This window comes from Martes martes (assembly GCF_963455335.1).
Source record: "Martes martes genome assembly, chromosome: 12".
NCBI lineage: Eukaryota > Metazoa > Chordata > Mammalia > Carnivora > Mustelidae > Martes > Martes martes.
In genome coordinates, this window is record NC_137900.1 from 49304495 (window position 1) to 49323071 (window position 18577).

General features: G+C 48.0%; 1 protein-coding gene across 1 annotated transcript in view; it reads left to right on the top strand.

The window, feature by feature from the left end:
• Positions 1–1017: 1017 nt before the first annotated feature.
• MTAP (methylthioadenosine phosphorylase) overlaps positions 1018–18577 on the top strand; it is a 45837-nt gene continuing 28277 nt past the window's right edge. The window contains exons 1-4 of the mRNA XM_080819998.1: positions 1018–1480; positions 13121–13207; positions 14592–14650; positions 17861–18028. Coding sequence (XP_080676124.1) covers positions 1448–1480; positions 13121–13207; positions 14592–14650; positions 17861–18028 — 347 coding nt within the window. The 5' untranslated portion in view covers positions 1018–1447. The remainder of the gene's footprint in view (positions 1481–13120; positions 13208–14591; positions 14651–17860; positions 18029–18577) is intronic.

The following is an 18577-nucleotide window of genomic DNA, read 5'->3' on the forward strand; positions in this document are numbered from 1 at the left end:
TCAGGTCCCCCCAATAGTTACCTGCTGATCAGTGGGCTTCCTGCTCCCCAGTAGAGCAATCAGCAGAAAGGCTCCTAAAAAAACACATTTGAGGGACTTCCAGCCTTCTGCCCTTTCAAGAGAACACCCCAATCTTCTACTTTCTATTCCTTAGCCATTTCATTTTATAACTTAAGAGAAATTAAAAAAACAAAACAAAACAAAACAAAAAACTTTACACTGTAAGAAAAGTTAGACCTAGAGCAAAATATAACAAGGGAGTGAAAGTCTTTAGTATTTCGGTAAACAGGTTGTATGGGCGCCCCCCGCCCCCAGTGATATTTTAAATGAAATTGTGCTTGTGTCTTGTGTCCGTGTTTCGCTGCTGGAGGGAAAGAGGGCAGTATATTCTCCCACAGCCATCCTCCCACCCCCGGGTAATGTGCAGTATTTTTGTGTCTCAGAACACGACCGCCACCCAGCATTTCGTTTTGGAGAGTTTAATTCATCAAGGGAGGATGAACTGGATTATCCCAGCAGGGAAGGGGTGGGGACTTTGAGAAGGGATTATCGAAGCGGAGAGCAGGTGCGGTGCGCTCGGGGGCGCGGGAATGACGAGTGTTGAACGATGAACCCACGCGTCTGGGTTTTGAATCTAGGTGTACCGGACATCCGCCGGGGTGGGGGAGGTTAAAGATGGCCTTGGCCGCCTCAAGCCAAACTGGGGGTTGGCAGTGTCTCACCCTCTTAAAAGCCTCCTCCTCACAAATTTAAGATGAATAAGCACATCAGAAAGGTTATCCGGTAGCAGGTTACTCTGTTTCTTTCCGTTTTGTCATTCCCGAGTCTGGGGTACCCCAATCTCTGCTCCGTCCCCCAAGCATTAGGGACAGCAGCAAACCCCTGGTGGCGGTGGCGGGAAGAGCAAGGCGCGGCCGCCGGGTGTCAGCAGCTGGAAGGAAGGTCGGCGCACAGCCAGTTCCCTCCGGAGGAGTCTCCCTCCCGCGAGAACTTCTGGAACGCGGACGGGCCTGATTTCCCCCGGGAGGCCGAGAACGCAGCTACCGGTGTGCAAAGTGCAGGGTGGCGCTCTTCCTCGCAGGGATCTCGCAAAAGTTAACGGATCTGGCTCAAGTACAGGCACAGAGTGTGGGCCAACACCAAGGCTAACCAACGGTCTCCCTTATTATCCTAGTCGTGAACCCGTTACTTAGAACCGAGGTGGAGAAAGAAACCACGGAGAACCGGAAAGGTCTGCAAAAGGGGCGGGACGCGGGAACCTCGAATTGAGGAAGGGGGTGGCGGGGGCGATCCCACGCTAGCAGCCAATCCAGCTGTCCCGGGGAGGAAGAGGAGGAGCCAGGGCCATCCGCGGGACTCCGCACTGCTTAGTCCCGCGCTGCCGCTCCAATCTCCTCCGCTGCTGGGCCGCGCGAATCCGCCACCGCCGCAGCCACCCCACGCAGACATGGCCTCGGGTGCCACCCCCACGGCAGTGAAGGTGAGAGGAGCCGTCCCGGCGGCTGCGGCCCGCCTTGCTCTCTGTGCGCTCGCTCCCGCCCCGGGGTACCGCGCCCCAGGGCCACGCGCCTGGCCTGTGCGCCCCCACCACCGAGGCCAGGGTCTGGGGTCCGGCCCCGGGGTCGCTTGCCCGGGGGCGGGGTTTGGGGGAGAGGGAACGCTTGCAGTCTCCCCCCACCGCCCACCATCACCCCCACCTTGGGCTCAGCGAACCCGCGCCGCGCGGAGAATGGGCAAGCCCCTTTGGAGAAGAGCAATGGGCGGAGGCTGCGCCCGCCCCCCAGCCTTCCCCTGCACCACTCCTTCACCCGGCCTGCGCGGGGTGGTCGCCTGCAGCTGCTGAGACCAACTCCTCGTGCCTGCGGGACTCAGTCTTCCGCTCCGACTCGGCTCGCTGAGCCCACGTGAACTGGGTGCTTGCTTTTTTGCAAGCTTCCGGCTTTTTTCTTATTCTTCCAAACGTAGGGCTTTTCTGGCCTGAAGTTTTCCCTGCAGCGCAACGCTTGGGGAATTCTGAGACTTTGGGACCTCACCGAAATGGAGCACAGGGCCGCTCCCTGATTGGAGGCCTCTGGGTTTAAACTGCATTGTTTGCAACCTTCAAAGTTAGAGATCAGTTTCCTTGTGCCCTCAGATCGCACAGGTCTCTGTACAAGGCATCATTGTTCGGTGGGAGCTTTGGCCAGAGGAGTGCACGAGTTCTGAAGGGTGCAGCGAGCTTCCCTGAGGCTTTTAAACACTTACATCCTGGTTGGTGTCTTGGGAGAGAGTATGTAGTATTACAGTGCAATGGAAAAATTGAGGCTAAAACTCAAGATCTCTTGCAGGTTGTTCATTGGCCAAGAACTCAGTTAATTTGTTTGACTTTCGAAATTCTTGGTGGGTGGGATAGAAATGTCTGGATAGATCCTTCTTCATTCTTCCTGATGAATCAGCTCCTGATTCCCGCCTTTGTGTTCGTCTCTTCGGGGAGAAGGCAGATCGCTGCCCTGTGTATTCAGCCAGAATGATGAGTTTATCAGGCTCTTGTGGCTCTCAGTGAGACACTTACAAGGAGTAGGGGTAGGGTGGAGAGTGTTGCTTTCTTACTCAGAGACATGAAATTCGTTTTTCCATTTTGAAAAGAATCTTGGATTTAACAAATACTGGCAGAACGCCTCTCCCTTATCAGTAACAGAACAAGGCAGACCGCTGTTATGATGCTTATGTGCAGCTTAGGGGTCCTTCTCTAAGTGGGGATGGTTACAATGATCTGTCTGTTACATGACTGAAACTTACTAAATGGCAGTGCTTATAAGGGGGAGGGGAAGCAGAAATTAATTTTCCATCTTTTCTCCAGCTGTTATTGTCATAGGTCTTATTAGGCCACCCCTTCCAATGGGTAAGCAGGAGGTGATCACCTTTTCCTTGCAGGAATATGCTTAAAGTGACATTAAAAGCAGAGAGGGATGATTTTTCAAAAATTTTTAATTTAAATTGAATTTAATGAACATATACTGTATTAATTTCAGAGGGAGGATTCAGCAATTTATCATTTGCATGTAATACCCAGTGCTCATTGCATCCAGCGCCCTCCTTAGTGCCCATCACCCAGTTACCCCATCCCCCACCCTCCTCCCCTCCAGCGACCCTCTGTTTGTTCCCTAGAGTTAGGGGTCTTTTATGGTTTGCCTGGCTCACAGAAGGATGATGTTGAACATGGTCTCACTTCAATCTAGTTTGGCATTCTTCAGCCGTGTAGCTTCCAGGGCAAATTAGCGCGGTGCATTTAACTGCAGAATGGGCGCTGATTAGGGCCCTGCTGTAAATATTGAATGACGTATATTTTTGGTCTTGGCGAGCTGCTGAATGTAAAATTAAGAGGGACAAACAGTGCTAGGCCTGCCTGCTGATTGCTCTTTTTTTTTTTCTTTAAGATTTTCTTTATTTATTTGACAGAGATCACAAGTAGGCAGAGAGAGAGGGGGAAGCAGGCTCCCCACTGAGCAGAGCCCAACGTGGGGCTCAGTCCCAGGACCCTGAGATCATGACGTAGGCTGAAGGCAGAGGCTTAACCCACTGAGCCACCCAGGCACCCCTGCTGATTGCTCTTTGAGCTTAGAAAGTTGACGGCTCCTGACGGCAACACCGAATGCCCCAGACTGCTGAGGGGACATCCAATACAGGGGACAGCAGGTGCTAGTGCATAGAGCAAACCAGGGTCATAAAAACCATACTCTGTCCCCAGATCATAGACTGGAGAGCTGGAACATTCTGAAGACCACATAGCTGCACAAACCACTTTTCGTAGACATCAAGCTGAGGCCCGGAGAGGTTGACGGAGGTGTCCAGAATAACACAGTTGGACCTGGATAGTGACAGAATTGGGCCTAGAGCCTGGCCTTCCACCAACCAGATGCTATGAGGCGGTTCTGAAATTGGACATATGGTCTCTGGGCCCTGTTTTATTGTGTGAATAGGGAGATCATGCAGCCTCCCCTCCCCACACCTCCCCCCCGACCCCATGCCCCCTGGATGCTCTCCCATGGTGTTAATGACAGCTATTGTCTGGGAGGACCTCGGGGAGACAGTGTCCCCCAGCATCAGCCATGGGCAGGTGGTCTGCATGACCATGCAGAGGGCCGAACAGGTCTTTGGCACCCTGACAGAACATTCTGAAGGGCTCTTTCAGTGGCCTATGGCTCCCCCAGGCAGCTGCCCAGCCTTTGCTCTGGGGGATTAAACATAAGCCTTATTAATCATGGTTGTTACAACAAGGAGGACATATGGTCCCATCAGAAGTGGGTAGTGGGCTATTAACAGAATGGTGTTAAGAGAGACAGATAAGTCATGGCATCTAAACTGGGATGAATGGGCCTTTTAAGCTCTCCTTTTGATGACTGAGAGTGGCTGGCAAAGGCCTTCATGTTGGAAGTCCTTGAGTGACCCTCAGAAACCAGGGGACAACCGACCCACTGGTCCCAGCTGGAAGCCAGAGGACCAACGAGCCTTAATTTTTATGCTTAGGGCCACGGTGGTGTTTTGGGCTGGACCTATGGTGCATCCTGCCCCCCTCCCCACAAGGTGCCAGTAGCCCTCCCCCCAGTCCTCATGGCAGCCAGAAATGTCCCCATGGGTTCCCAGACACTCCCAGGAGAGCCGGTACACGCCCCGGTGAGGGACCTGGGCCAGATCCCTGAGACAGTGACTGCCTGGTGAGGAGATGTGAGAGCAGCCTGGTATGTGTCCTGAGCAGCAGAGAAAGAGCAGGAGACAAGGGGCCTTCTCTTGTTGCCTGGAGGGATCTTTATTTTTATTTTGTTTATGCTGGAGGTAGGAGGATAGATGGAAACAGTGACAGATACTAATGTGTTATTTCACTTGATTCTCACCATTCCACGGAGTAAGGAAAAATCCTAACCTTTTCAGTACAGATGAGCAAACAGGAGATAGAAATTTTTTTGTGCAGTGGACCCTTGGCCTTCACTGGGATTGTGATGGCGGTATTCTAGTCTGTGTCTCAGAAGCATCTAAGGCAGTATTTGTCAAAGTGTGTGATGCATCTGCACCCACCTGGGGATGTGTTAGAAATGCACATTCTCAGGCTCCATCCCAGTCCTGCCGAATCGGGGGACCAGGGGGGAAGCCCTGAAGGCTGGGTTTTAAGAGCCTCAGTGTATTCAGATGTCCGAGAAAGTGTGACAGCTGCCGACCTAGAGAGCTTTGAAGGGGCAAGGCATCTGCATTTTTATTTTTTTAATTTTTTTAAAGATTATTTATTTATATACCAGAGAGAGAGAGAATATAAGCAGGGGGAGCTGCAGAGGCAGAGGGAGAAGCAGGCTCCCCGCTGAGCAAGGAGCCCGATGAGCAGGACTCCATCCCAGGACCTCGGGATCCTGACCTGAGCCCAAGGCAGATGCTTAACTGACTGAACCACCCAGGCACCCCAGGCATCTGCATTTTTAGCAACCTTGTCAGGTGATTCTTGGTGTATGAATTTCTGTGGCTGCTGTAACAGTCACCACAGACTAGGTGGCTTAAAAGTGTGCCCAGGTATTCTGTCACAGTTCCAGAAGTTAGAAGTACAGGATGAGCCCTGCCGGACTCAAGCCTGGGTGTTAGGGCACCTTGTCTTGGAGGATCCAAGGGAGAGTCTGTTTTCTTGCTTTTCCAGCTTCTAGAAATCACATTGCCTTCTTCCTTACGTGACTGTCTTATAAGGACACTTATGGTTACATTTAGGGCTGACCTGGATAATCCAGGGTTATCTCCCTCTCTCCAGACCTTTGACTTACTCAGGTAAGGTAACACGTGCAAGTTCTGGGAATTAGGACGCAGACAGGACCTCTTCCCGGAGCATTCTTTAGCCTGTGACACTTAGCTAGCCCAGACAATGGAAGTTCATGGTCTAGGCCCTGGGGTGAGGGTACTCAGTGCCAGTGACATGTTTGAACTACCTGAGGAGCTTTAAGAAAACAAACCTTGCCTTGCCCAATTTATGGAGTCTCTAGAATCTGGGACCTGAACTTTGGTATGGAAAGCTCCCCGAGGGACTCTCAGATCCAGGAGCTGCCCTAGGGGGGAGCCCTGGGAAAATTCCTGCTGCCCGACAAGTGGAGAGCTCTACAGAATACAGGAAGTGTTGAGGAAAAGCCTTCTCCAAAACTGGCCATTTCAGGAGGCGAACTATGTCTTCAAGAGGGTGTCTGCCCATTAGAGTAACATCCTGACTTTGCGAGGGGAGGTCTGTTAAGTAAAAGCAATGGATGTTCTGAGCCCTAAGGTTTTCTCTGACCAGAATATCATATTCCTGTGTTAGTGTGCTAGAGCCGCGCTAACAAAGTACCACCTCTACGTGGCTTAACCAACAGAAATGTCTTTCTCTGGAGCCTGGAAGTGGTGGGAGGGCCAAGATCAGGATAGGGCCGCCATTCAGAGTGGATTAGGGCTCTCCCTTGGGAGTTCATTTAACCTTAATTATCAAAGATCCTCTTTCTAAAAATCTTTGCATTCTGAGGTATTGGGTGTTGGGGCTTCAGTGTAGGATTTGGGGTGGGGACGGTGCAACCCGTAAGTGGCACCTACAGGGGCGGCTCACAGAGAGGCACATCTTGTCAGAGATTGAGCCACCAGCAATCTCTGTGGACCGTATTGCAGGTTTGGAACAGGCCACCCAGACTGAGACATTTGGCCAGTCTCTCCCCACACAGCTGGGCTTCCGGGATTTTACAAGGCCTCCTGGGAGGCTTTGAAGCCAGGTTGGCTCAGTAAAGGAAGAACTTTTGTGTGTTGGCTTGCCAGTTATGTCCGTGGCACCAGAGCTGAAGGCCTGAAGTGCTCAGGGATCGTCACCAGCTCGAACTCTGGTCCTCGCGCCTCATTGTGAGTGAAGCCCTCAGAGGCAGCCCACCTCCCTGGCATGAGGTAGCCTCAACTGCTTGGGCTTCTGTGTTTTGAGAATGCCATCATGGAGTGCTAGATTCTTTAAGATAGTGTATCTGGGCCTCGAGGTGATGGTGAGGGGTTATTGAAACAAATTGGGATATGTGAGGTCTTCTGGGTCCAGGTACTAGGGGAAATAGACACAGGGTAGGGGTTCATAGGAGCCCTTTCAGCCTTGCTGGACATAACCATTCCGGCCAGGTTAAGCCAACATTTAGATAAAGTGCTTTTGCACTCTTAGGGAGTAAGTCAAACCCTCTTCTCTTTTAAAGGAAATTGACTCGGGGCACCTGGGTGGCTCAGTGGGTTAAAGCCTCTGCCTTCGGCTCAGGTCATGATCCCAGGGTCCTGGGATCGAGCCCCACATTGGGCTCTCTGCTAGGCAGGGAGCCTGCTTCCCTTCCTCTCTCTCTGCCTCTGCCTACTTGTGATCTCTCTCTGTCAAATAAATAAAACAAAATCTTTAAAGGAAATTGACTCAGTGGTCTGTCAGGGAGAAAGTGTGGGATGAACCAGTAGCTGTTAGAAGTTGGCAGTGACCGTGACTGACCAGGGGTTCTCTGTTTCAGAACTTTATCTCATGTAAGGAAGTCCTGGCTGGGCAGGATTGGACCAGAAATTCCATCCCAGTCCTCAAATATATTTCTAGGCAGTCTAGGACAACCTGGACTAAAGGGCTGAAACTTCTGGCCCAGGAGGCCTGTTAAGGTCATGTCGTTGCTTCCCGAGTGTGTATGAGGTCACTGATGGAGAGGCCCCTCTCTTTTGAGGTGTTTGCTTAGATCCCTCGCTCTGTGACCTTGGCCCAGAACTTGACTTCTCTGAGCATGTTTCCTCAGTACATGGAGAGAGTAAAACTTCCTGATGGGGTGTGATGTAATAAAGGACTCCTTTATTATTTATTACAAATTATTTATTTGTAATAAAGGGGATATTGGGAGACAGTTCATCATAGCAGTTGAGTGTGACATGGGTTCCTATTCCAGCTTCCCTTCTTATGATTTGTTCAAGTTTCTTCCTTTCTTCCTTTGTCTTTGGGAAAATGGGTATAATACTGGAGGGCGTATCTTACGGGGTGGTTGTGAAGATCAAATGAGGTAAAGTGGCTGGAGCACTTAGCACAGTGCCTCTAAGTACTCAGACACAGTGACTTTATTACCTAGGCAGGTACTGATCAGCTATGGCATTTAGAGGCTGCAAGGTGACACGTAATTAGGCCAGGGTACTTGGGAGTTCCATCCTAGTTGTACTTTGCTGTGGAGCCAGCAGGTGGCGACATTGCCCCATCCTAACACGGATGGCCTCCCTCTGCTGCAGGAAAATGGTTATAGAGGTCGGTTTCCCGGTGTGGCAGTACGCAGTTGCTACACTTGTCCTGTGTACCTTGCAAGATACGATTTTCTGGAGCCATTTGGGTGACTGGACATGCTCGCCTACAGATAATTCCAGTGCCAGAGACTCCATCCCAGCCCCTGGGGGGGCTCAGCAGCAGCTCTTGCTTTCATGCCCAATACATGTTCCTCTCCAGGGCTGAGTTACCAGCTGCCTAATGCAGTCATGCAGCTGAGGTGCTGTGACTGAAGCTTGTGGCTGCTGACCGTGGGCTCAAGGGCACTGAACTTGGGCAGGACCCCTGGTTGGCATTTCTTAATACACTACTACAGTGCTGGGCTAGCTTGCCCCAAACTGAGAGGTGGCTCAACAGAGTCAGTTTTGTTGTGTATGTACAGGTCTGAGAGTCCAGTGTTGAATCCAGAGTGTGAGATGCCATGGCCCAGGGCACATCCAGCAACAGCCAAGTCCAATTGGTAATAAAGCCTCGGGGGGGGGGGGGCAGAGGTTTTCAAGAGCAACAGAATCCCCCAAGATTAGGCTGAGAATAATTTCAGAGTCAGCAGTTTGGTTTTGTGACCTGCAGTGATGGTGCAGAGATGTATGAGATGAACGATAAACTGGAGAAGGCAGCTGGAAGAAGGGATAGGATTGTATAAAACCAGTTTACAATTTTTTTCTAGTGGATGGGCATGATTTAAGTGTACTGACTTAAACGAACACTTCTGTCAGCTTAAAAGCCGTCATATTGGCTGGTCTTAGGATGATCTGTGGTGGCAAAGTAGGAGAAGGTAGGTGGGGTTGGCCGGGTGTAACCTGCTGTGGTTTCAACAACATGCCACAAGGTGGCACCAACTTCAAAAACTGGTTTAGTCACTTTAGGAAGTGGTGGGGATGCTTTTAAGGTTCTGAATCCTGTCACTAGCAGTTTTTCAGTGAGATCTCAATAAATTGTCCCTTCTGTTTATTGTTTGTTTGTTTGTTTCCAGAAAATGGGGGGGGGCAGAGAGGTAGCCATTCATAATACTATAAAATCAACTTGTGTAACCTGATCTAAAAATTATTCAGGTGTTAGTGACTTCTTAACCTGGAATTTTTTCTCAAGGAGCTGCTGTCTTTCATGAATAGAAATTTTGCTCAAGTGGTAATAGATTTAAAGCTTTGCATTGAAAAAAAAAAAATGCTCAGGTCCCTTTCCATTTGGTTTCTAGGAAAGTGACCTCTCTCTAACCTGTCACTGATAGTTTAAATACTAATTTTCCTTTAGGAAGTATCAGCTCAAAGAAGCCTTAATGATTTCCATCATTTAATTTTTTAGTTAACATTCAGTTAACATTTAGCTGTCTTTGTAATTGTTCTTGTTTGTGTTTCTTAGTCACCAAATCAGATTAACTCTGAAGTTGCAGAGCCAGGTTCCTGTAACTCGGATTAGCCCCCGGAAGACAAGGGCTGATGAGTTCATCTCTGGAAAATACAACACAACTCTTGAACTTAAAAAAAAAAAAAATTCAGAACTGCCTCTGCATTACTTATTTATATTTACATAGATAGGAAGGATAGTGTGATTTTATAAATACACACGAGACTAACTTTCCATGCTCTTCTAGACTCTTCTATCCATGAACTCTTAAAACAGCTCTGATTTTAGTGGCATAGGAAAGAAAATCTTTCTCCTTTCTTTATCATATGGTATAATGAGGAAGAAACATGACCAGCTGGGTATACAGAATATTTTCTGTCCTGGAGGTCTTTTGAACATTCCTTGTTCCATTTAGTAGAGAAAATAAAATTGGTTAGAAAGTACTATCTGCAACCTCATGCCTGTATTTTAGGTTTGGTTTTGTAACTTAAGCTAGCTAAAGTATCTTTCTGTGCTAAGTTGTAATTTGTATAGTAAGCAAAACATGACCCCTGCTTTGGTTAATTCTGCAGTATGGAGGGCCCTCAAATGTTTATTGAATGGGTGATTGTTTTTCAGTAATGTGCAGTTTTTTAAAAATGCCTGGGGCTTGGAGGAGTTAAGATGGTGGAGGAGTGGGGGATCCCAAGTTCATGTGGCCCCAAGAGTTCAGGTAGACTGCTTTCACATCATTCTGAACACGTGCTAACTCAACTGGAGATCTAAGAAAAGAGTAGCTGCAACTCTGCAAATGAAAAGCAACCACTTTCTGCAAGACAGGAGGTGCAGAGATAGGAATCTGAGCATTATAAGGGAAGATAAATGACGGGGGCGGGGCGCGGAGGGAGCCTCTGTCAGCCAACTACCAGCAGGTGATAGAGCAGCAGAGCACAAAATCAGAACTTTCGTAAGTCCCTTCTGGTGAGGGACTTCCTGCCTGAAAGGTGCTTAGGTGGCAAAGCAGGGAGGAATTCTAGGTGGTGACAGTGTGGTCCCAGGCTCTCCGGGGTCACAGGAAGACCAGGGGTGCCTGAGGGCAGCAGAGCTCCCAGGCATCAGAGTGGGGAAGCCGGCTGTGATCAGAGCCCAGGAGTGGCTCTCAGCTTGGGATTGCAATAAACAGAACCACGGCAGGATCAGGCCACCGCTCTGTGAGCAGCCACCCAACGAGCAGCACAACCGGCAGGAACCCCCTCTCCCTGCAGTGTAGGGATAGAGGGAACATACCTCAGTATCACAGAAGCCATCTACAAAAACTCCACAGCTAATATCATCCTCAATTGGGAATAACTGAGAGCTTTTCCTAAGGTCAGGAACACCGACAGGGATGTCCACTATCACCACTGCTGTTCAACATAGCACTGTAAGTCCTAGCCTCAGCAGTCCAACAACAGAATAAAAATAAGGGCATCCAAATTGGCAAAGAAGCCGTATTCATTCTTCACAGACGACAGGATACTCTATATAGAAAGCCCAAAAGACTCCACCGCAAAACTGCTAGAACTCAAACAGGAATTCAGTGAAGTGTCAGGATATAAAATCAATGCACAGAAGTCAGTTGCATTTCTATACACTAACAATGAGGCAGAAGAAAGAGAAATCAAGGAATCAGTCCCATTTACAATTGCACCCAAAACCATAAGATACCTGGGAATAAACCTAACCAAAGAGGTAAAGGATGTGACTCCTGAAAGAAATTGAGGATGGAAACACATTCCATGCTCATGGAAGAACAAATACTGTTAAAATGTCTACTCTACCCAAAGCAATCTACATATTCAGTGCAATCCCTATTAGAATACCATCAGCATGTTTCATAGAGTTGGAACAAACAATCCTAAAATGTGTATGGAACCAGAAAAGACCCTGAATAGCCAAAGGAATGTTGAAAAAGAAAACCTAAGTGGGCAGTATGACCATTCCAGACTTCAAGCTCTATTACAAAGCTGTCATCATCAAGACAGTGTGGTACTGGCACAAAAACAGACACATTGATCAAGAGAACAGAATAGAGACCCCAGAAATGGATCCCCAACTCTATGGTCAACTAATCTTTGACAAAGCAGGAAAGACTATCCAATGGAAAAAAGACAGTCTCTTCAACAAATGGTGTTGAGAAAATTGGACAGCCACATGCAGAAAAATGAAACTGGACCATTTCTTTACACCACACACAAAAATAGACTCAAAATGGATGAAAGACCTCAACGTGAGAAAGGAATCCATCAGCATCCTTGAGGAGAACACAGGCAGCAACCTCTTCGACCTCAGCTGTAGCAACTTCTTCCTAGAAACATCGCCAAAGGCAATGGAAACAAGGGCAAAAATGAACTCTTGGGACTTCATCAAGATCAAAAGCTTTTACACAGCAAAGGAAACAGTCAACAAAACTAAAAGGCAACCTACAGAATGGGAAAAGATATTTGCAAATGTCTTATCAGACAAAGGACTATTTTCCAAATCTATAAAGAACTTATCAAACTCAACACGCAAAAAAGCAAAAATAATCAGTAAGAAATGGACAGAAGAAGACATGAACAGACATTTCTGCAAAGAAGACACCCCCAAATGGCCAAGAGACACATGAAAAAGTGTTCAACATCACTTGGCTTTAGGGAAATATAAATCAAAACCACAGTGAGATACCACCTCACACCAGTCAGAATGGCTAGAATTAGCCAGTCAGGAAAGGACAGATGTTGGTGAGGATGCTGAGAAAGGGGAAGCCTCCTACACTGTTGGTGGGAATGCAAGCTGGTGCAGCCACTCTGGAAAACAGTTGAGAATAGAGCTACCCTACGACCCAGCAATCGCACTACTGGGTATTTACCCTAAAGATACAAATGTAGTGATCTGAAGGGCCACGTGCACCCAAATGGTTATAGCAGCAATGTCCTATAGCCAAAGTATGAAAAGAGCCCAGATGTCCACTGACAGATGAATGGATAAGGAATATTACTCAGCCATCAAAAAACCCCAGGAAATCTTGCCATTTGCAATGATGTGGATGGACCTAAAGGGTATTACATTAAATGAGATAAGTCAGTCAGAGAAAGACAAATACCATATGATTTCACTCATATGTGGAATTTAAGAAACAAAAGAGATGAACATAGGGGAAGGGAAGGAAAAATAAAATAAGATGAAAATAGAGAGGGAGGCAAACCATGAGAGACTCTGAACTCTAGGAAACTGAGTGTTGCGGAAGAGGGGTAGGGGGCTGGGGTAACTGGGTGAGGGTTATTAAGGAGGGCAGGTTGATGAAATGACCACTGGGTGTTATATGCAACTGATGAATCACTAAATTCTACCCTGAAACTAATTAAAAAAAAAAAAAAAAGCAACTGGGGCTTAGCAGGAATGGAGACGAGTGTATATATGTGAATAAATGAATTTGCTTGAATTAATGATTTTGTTTCTACTGAAAAATGACCAAATATGTTGTCTTTTTATTTTCTCCTTCAGATTGGAATAATTGGTGGGACAGGCCTGGACGATCCAGAAATCTTAGAAGGAAGAACTGAAAAATACGTGGATACTCCCTTTGGCAAGGTTAGTACCCATCCATTTAGTGGAGATGTGCCAGCTTTTCCCTTTCTTCTTGCTGGTTTGGTTCAGTCGGTTGAACGTCGGCCTTTGGCTCAGGTCATGATCCCAGAGTCCTGGGATCAAGTCCCACATGAGGCTTCTTGCTCATCGGGGAGCCTGCTTCTCCCTCAGCCTGCCACTCTCCCTACTAGTGCCCTCTCTCTTTCTCTTACACATAAATAAAATCTTTAAATATAAGTATATATATTTATATTTACTGTTTTTGTCTTGGCAGTGCAGGGCTGTCTGCCCCAGGGAGAGAGGGCCCAGCAGTCCCGTCATTGGTTCTGAGACAGAGTCCCTAAGAACGCCTGGGAACTCACAGAATTGAGAACATGCACACATAACTTCTCAGTTTTTATCTCTAGAAGCCAGAGACTCCTTTCTGAGATAGCAACTGTGCGTCTTCAGATCACTGGCATTCAAATTAGCTTCTAATTCGGGGCCTATAGGTCTTCCACATTAATTATGCAGACATACAGCAGGCAGGAACAGATAATGCAAAGTGGCCTTTTCTTAGTAAGTCCTGGCCCAAGGGGTGGCTGAGTGGGGGTCGGGGGGATTTCCTGAGAATCCAGAAAGCAATAGCATGACCGAACTGGAAATAAGACACTTTTCCTTTTCTACTAAAAGGGGGCTGCTGCTTCTCCCAGCTCCTGTGTCATCAGCTAGGATGAGATGTCTGCCTTCTCCTAATTCCATAGTGCTGCTTCCAGACACAGCGGTTCTGGTCCTCCTCCAAGGATCCCTGTGTCTGGCAGTTGCCACCCAGCCCTCCTTTCCAGCCAGGTCTTCGACTGACCTCATGTTCTCTACGTCCTGCTTTCAGCTTAGCTCATCTCATGGCCTAGTGTTTTCTGACCCCTCTCCAGTTCTCGGAACCTCTCCCTCCGTTACCTCAGGTCATCCCATGGCCACCTTAGACTTGGTGAACATAGCAAGCAGTTCTGCGGCTGAGTTCTTAAATTCTGTGACAGTTCCCTCCTTAGTGCATTGCACTCTCACACCCGTTCTTGGACCTGCCAGATACCCTCGACACATCTGTATTTGACCAGCGTGACACCAGAGTCCCCCGGGGTGCTTACTACAAATAGATCTTACTAAGTGGTACCTGCCCACACACCTGAGGCCCCCTCCTGCTCCCGTAAACCCCATGCCTGCAGAGGGCTCGGTGTTTGTGGGGGGATTACATTGGTCAAATCTGGACTCCCTTACTTCTTTCAAGTGTATCTTTCAGGTTTCTATGGATCTTGTTATGGCCAAACGATTGAAATGGCAGTTTTTTTAATTGTTTATATTGTGAATGTTTTCAAGTCATTGGGTTGTAACCATTCTTCGTTACGTTCAGCCTTCTGATGCCTTAATTTTGGGGAAGATCAAGAATGTTGATTGCGTCCTCCTTGCAAGGTAAGATATTTTAAGCTTTTTGAATGTTGCTACTAACAGAGGGCTTAAATTTAACTCAGATCCTGGAGAGAGTGACGGCGTGGTCTTGAGTTTTTAGGGTTGGTAGACTTAGAGCATCTTGTCACCTTTATTTACTGCTTACAGTTTTGGGGTAAATTATAGCGACTTTGGAGGTCAGAGAGCTCACCCCACTCCCTTTAGCCTGGGAAAGCGGTTGGACTAATCAGGAGGCAATAGAAAGGGTCTGACCAAAATTGAAGCTTCTGGTTTCAGTTCTAACTGTGAGAAGAGAGGTGCTTTCCCTTGTTTATTATTTTTCTTCTAATTAACAAGATAAACTGCTTCATTCACGACCCCTTGTGTGGTAATAGTTACAGGTTTGCAGGGAGCAGGTTCCCGGTGGTATCCACACTCTGTGTCCTTGACAAGACCAGTGCCATTCCACTATGACGGGGGGGTGGGGGGGTGGTGCAAATCATGTTTATCACACAGTTGGCAATCAGACCACATGTATTCGTTTTCTCATGCTGTGCACAAATTACCACAGGTTGAGCCGCTTTGAACACGGTGTCCCACGTTTTCTCAGCACCAAGAGTGTGGGCTAGGACCTTAGCTAGGTCCCCTGCTCAGGGTTACACAAGGTCACACAAGGTTTCCTCAGGGACTTGTTCTCTTCTGGAGCCCCAGGTTCTCAGTCAGGCTTACCCGCTTGTGGGCAGAATTCAGTTCCTCACAGTTGTAGGCCTGAGGCCTTCAGCTCCTGTAGGCTCGTCCACGGTCCCTGTCATGTGGTGCCTTCCCGTAACAGTGGCTTGTTTCCCAGAGGCCAGCAGGAGGGGCTTTCTGGGGCCGGCTGGCAAGGTGGCCCCTGATCGTGGGAGTGACCCCCGGCACTTTTGGTGGAGCCCATTGGCGGAAAGCAAATCACAGGTGCACCTGCAGTGAGGGGAGGAGGGAACTACAACACTGAGCATGAAAATGGGAATCAGCCTAGAGTCTGTCTGCCACACTACATTTTTGAAACAAAAGTGATTTGCTGAATCCGGTGAAACTAAGTTTTAGTTTCAGGTGGTCACATGGGGTCAATGTCAGGCAGCCTTCTTTGTTGGTCCGAGGTCATTGCTGGAGGATTGATTCATTTTCTTTCCAGGCTCCCAACAGAAAGCACCTGGTGGTGTGGCCCGCCAGTGAGGGTTTTGTCACATTCCTGCTCATTGAACTGAACTGTGTTGGACTGTGAACTCTTTGTCCCTCGAATGCAAGTGTTTCTTAATGACTTTGGGTTTTTTAATTTCTTTTGAAAATTCTTATTAGTGTTTTGGAGACCAGCCTTAGGAAAATGCAGACACTGTGTGTGCATTCATGGACCTCCGCCTTCTGAGAGGTCATCTGTGCACTCGGGGTAAGAACCCTGACAGGCTGTGCCTGTCTGAAATTATGGTCAAAGCGTTTTGATGTTTTTCCCAATTCTGTTGGGGAACAGAAAAGACTGATAAAGTTTTCCTTCTACTGTTAACGTGGGATGATGCAAGAGATATTTAATAACAACCCTATGGTGTAGGTAATATGATTAACCATTTTCTAGGTGGAAAAAATTGGATGGAGAGCGTGGAGTGGCTATGAGGAGGTCACATCACTAGTAAATGGCAAAACTAGGATTGAACCCAGGTGCTTTTACTGCAAAGCCCAAACTTAATTGTCATTGTTGAAAGTGAGATTTTTGTGTATTCACCTACTTCCTTGAAAGCCTGTTTCTGCATTATCACACATGAAGGACACTGGACTTGACAGTTGGCCTTTCCGTGGCGGACCGTTACACCATTATATTGATAGTTTTTCAAGCAGGCCAGAATGATTTTAACTCGATGAAATACTGCTTATATAAGTCTGTCACCTAACATGTGAATTTTTAAAAATAATTTTAGAAATTGGGTTCCCTTGACTGACCGCTTACTGACGCTCCCAGTCGTGTTCTGTGTCCCAGCGAGGAGCACAGACGAGGGCCTCAACCTCTCGGGCTGATTCTAGCAGGAAAGGTAGACATGGAAAAGGAGCTGTAGTTTGAGTTACCATCAGAGGCTAGAAAGTAAAGGGGATAGTGGTGTGACTTTGACTTAATGGTTGTGGAAAGCACTTCTCTGTGTGGAGGTGACATTGGAGTGGAGACCTTGGTGGGCTCGAGACCTGAGCAGGAATGAGCAAGAAGGCCAGTGAGGCTGACATGGGATAAGAGCTGAGGCTGTGTTAGGACACTGGTGCCCGAGTGACATGAGAGCTGTGGTTAGGTGTTTGGATTGTATTTGAAGTGTGGTAGGAAAGCGTTGGTGGTTGTGTTAGTGTGCTCAAGCCGACACAGACTGGGTGGACACACAGATTTGCTCACAGTTCTGGAGGCTAGAATTCCAAGATCAAGGTGTCAGCAGGATTGGTTTCTTCTGAGGGCTTGGGGGCTGGGAGTAGGGAAGGAACTATTCCAGGCCTCTCTTGTTTTGGCTCATGGATGACCATCTTCTTCCTGTGTCATCACACCTTCTCCCCAGTGTGCAAGTCTGTGTCCAGATTTCCTCCTTTTATAAGGACGCTGGATTGGGGTCTACCCTAAGGACCTCGTTTTAACCTCATTACCATATTAAAGACCCTCTCTGCAAGTACAGTTGCATTCTGGGGATTAGGACCTTAACATATGAACTCTGGCAGGGGGAGGGGGCCCCATTCAGCCACTAACAGTGGTCATGCGTGAGGTGACTAGTTCTTGGACGAAACCTGCTAGTGTCCTAACAGCTGGGAGCTCTTAATTTTGAGTTTATTTACTAACTATTTGGGTGGTCAGACAAAGAAATGAAGAGAGCCAACTGGAGGCTTGAGTTTCTCCTTCGATTTTGTGTCTTTCTTCACTGGTGCCTCTTGTTTTCCGTGTTGTGGCTGGTGTGAAACCATCTGCCTCAGATTCTGGGGTGTTGGGGTGCCAGAGGACAGACACAGTACATTTTCTATACCGGCTCTTGATAGGAAAATAAACACATACCACATAAAGGTGGCCTGCATTTGAAGACCAAGTGGTTTGTATTTACAGTAGGCTAGTTATGCCCTGGCCTCGGCCCACAAAAGTGCTTTGATGGAAAGGACTGGAAGGCGCTGCCGTAAACTGAGTTTTCTAACAGCATCCGAGTGCCCCGCTCGCTCACCGGCTGCATTTGCTCCTTCCCACAGGCATGGGAGACAGCATACCATTATGCCTTCAAAAGTCAACTACCAGGCAAACATCTGGGCTCTGAAGGAGGAGGGCTGTACACACATCATAGTGACCACGGCCTGTGGCTCCTTGAGGGAAGAGATTCAGCCCGGTGATATCGTCATTATTGATCAGTTCATCGACAGGTGAGCAGGTCCTCTAAGGTGCTTAAGGCATGGGGGAGGTCATTCCCAGTTCAAATGGAGGCTGTATGGGGGCCTGGGAAGGAGTGGAGGGCAGGCGCACAGATGTGCTTGAAGCTTTGCATTGTGGGAAGTTGTTAAACAGCTGCAGACCAGAGTAAGAATCCGCGGTCCGGTGACCAGTTCCCCACTCTGCCGTTCCTCAGTTCGCTATGGTCTGTAATGTGAATAGATAAGAACGCTCGTAGACACAAGCAAATGGCTTCATGTTTCCTTAGTATTCGCTGTCTAGACTCCGCTCCCCTTCTCCCTGTTGTCCCAGGGACTTTTTTTAAGTTGTTTTTTTCAAGTAAGATTCCAGAGGGGGTCCACTCATGACATGTGTGAGCTAATAATGTTTCAGCCACCACCTTTTCATCTTTCTCTTGTTGTCCTGTAGCGTCCCTATAGCAGATTTTACAGATTGCCTCCTTAAGTGTCAGTGTCTTCTCCTGTCCCCTGTGTTTGCTGTAAACCAGCCGGTAAATCTGGACCTGAGGAGAGCCAGGTCCA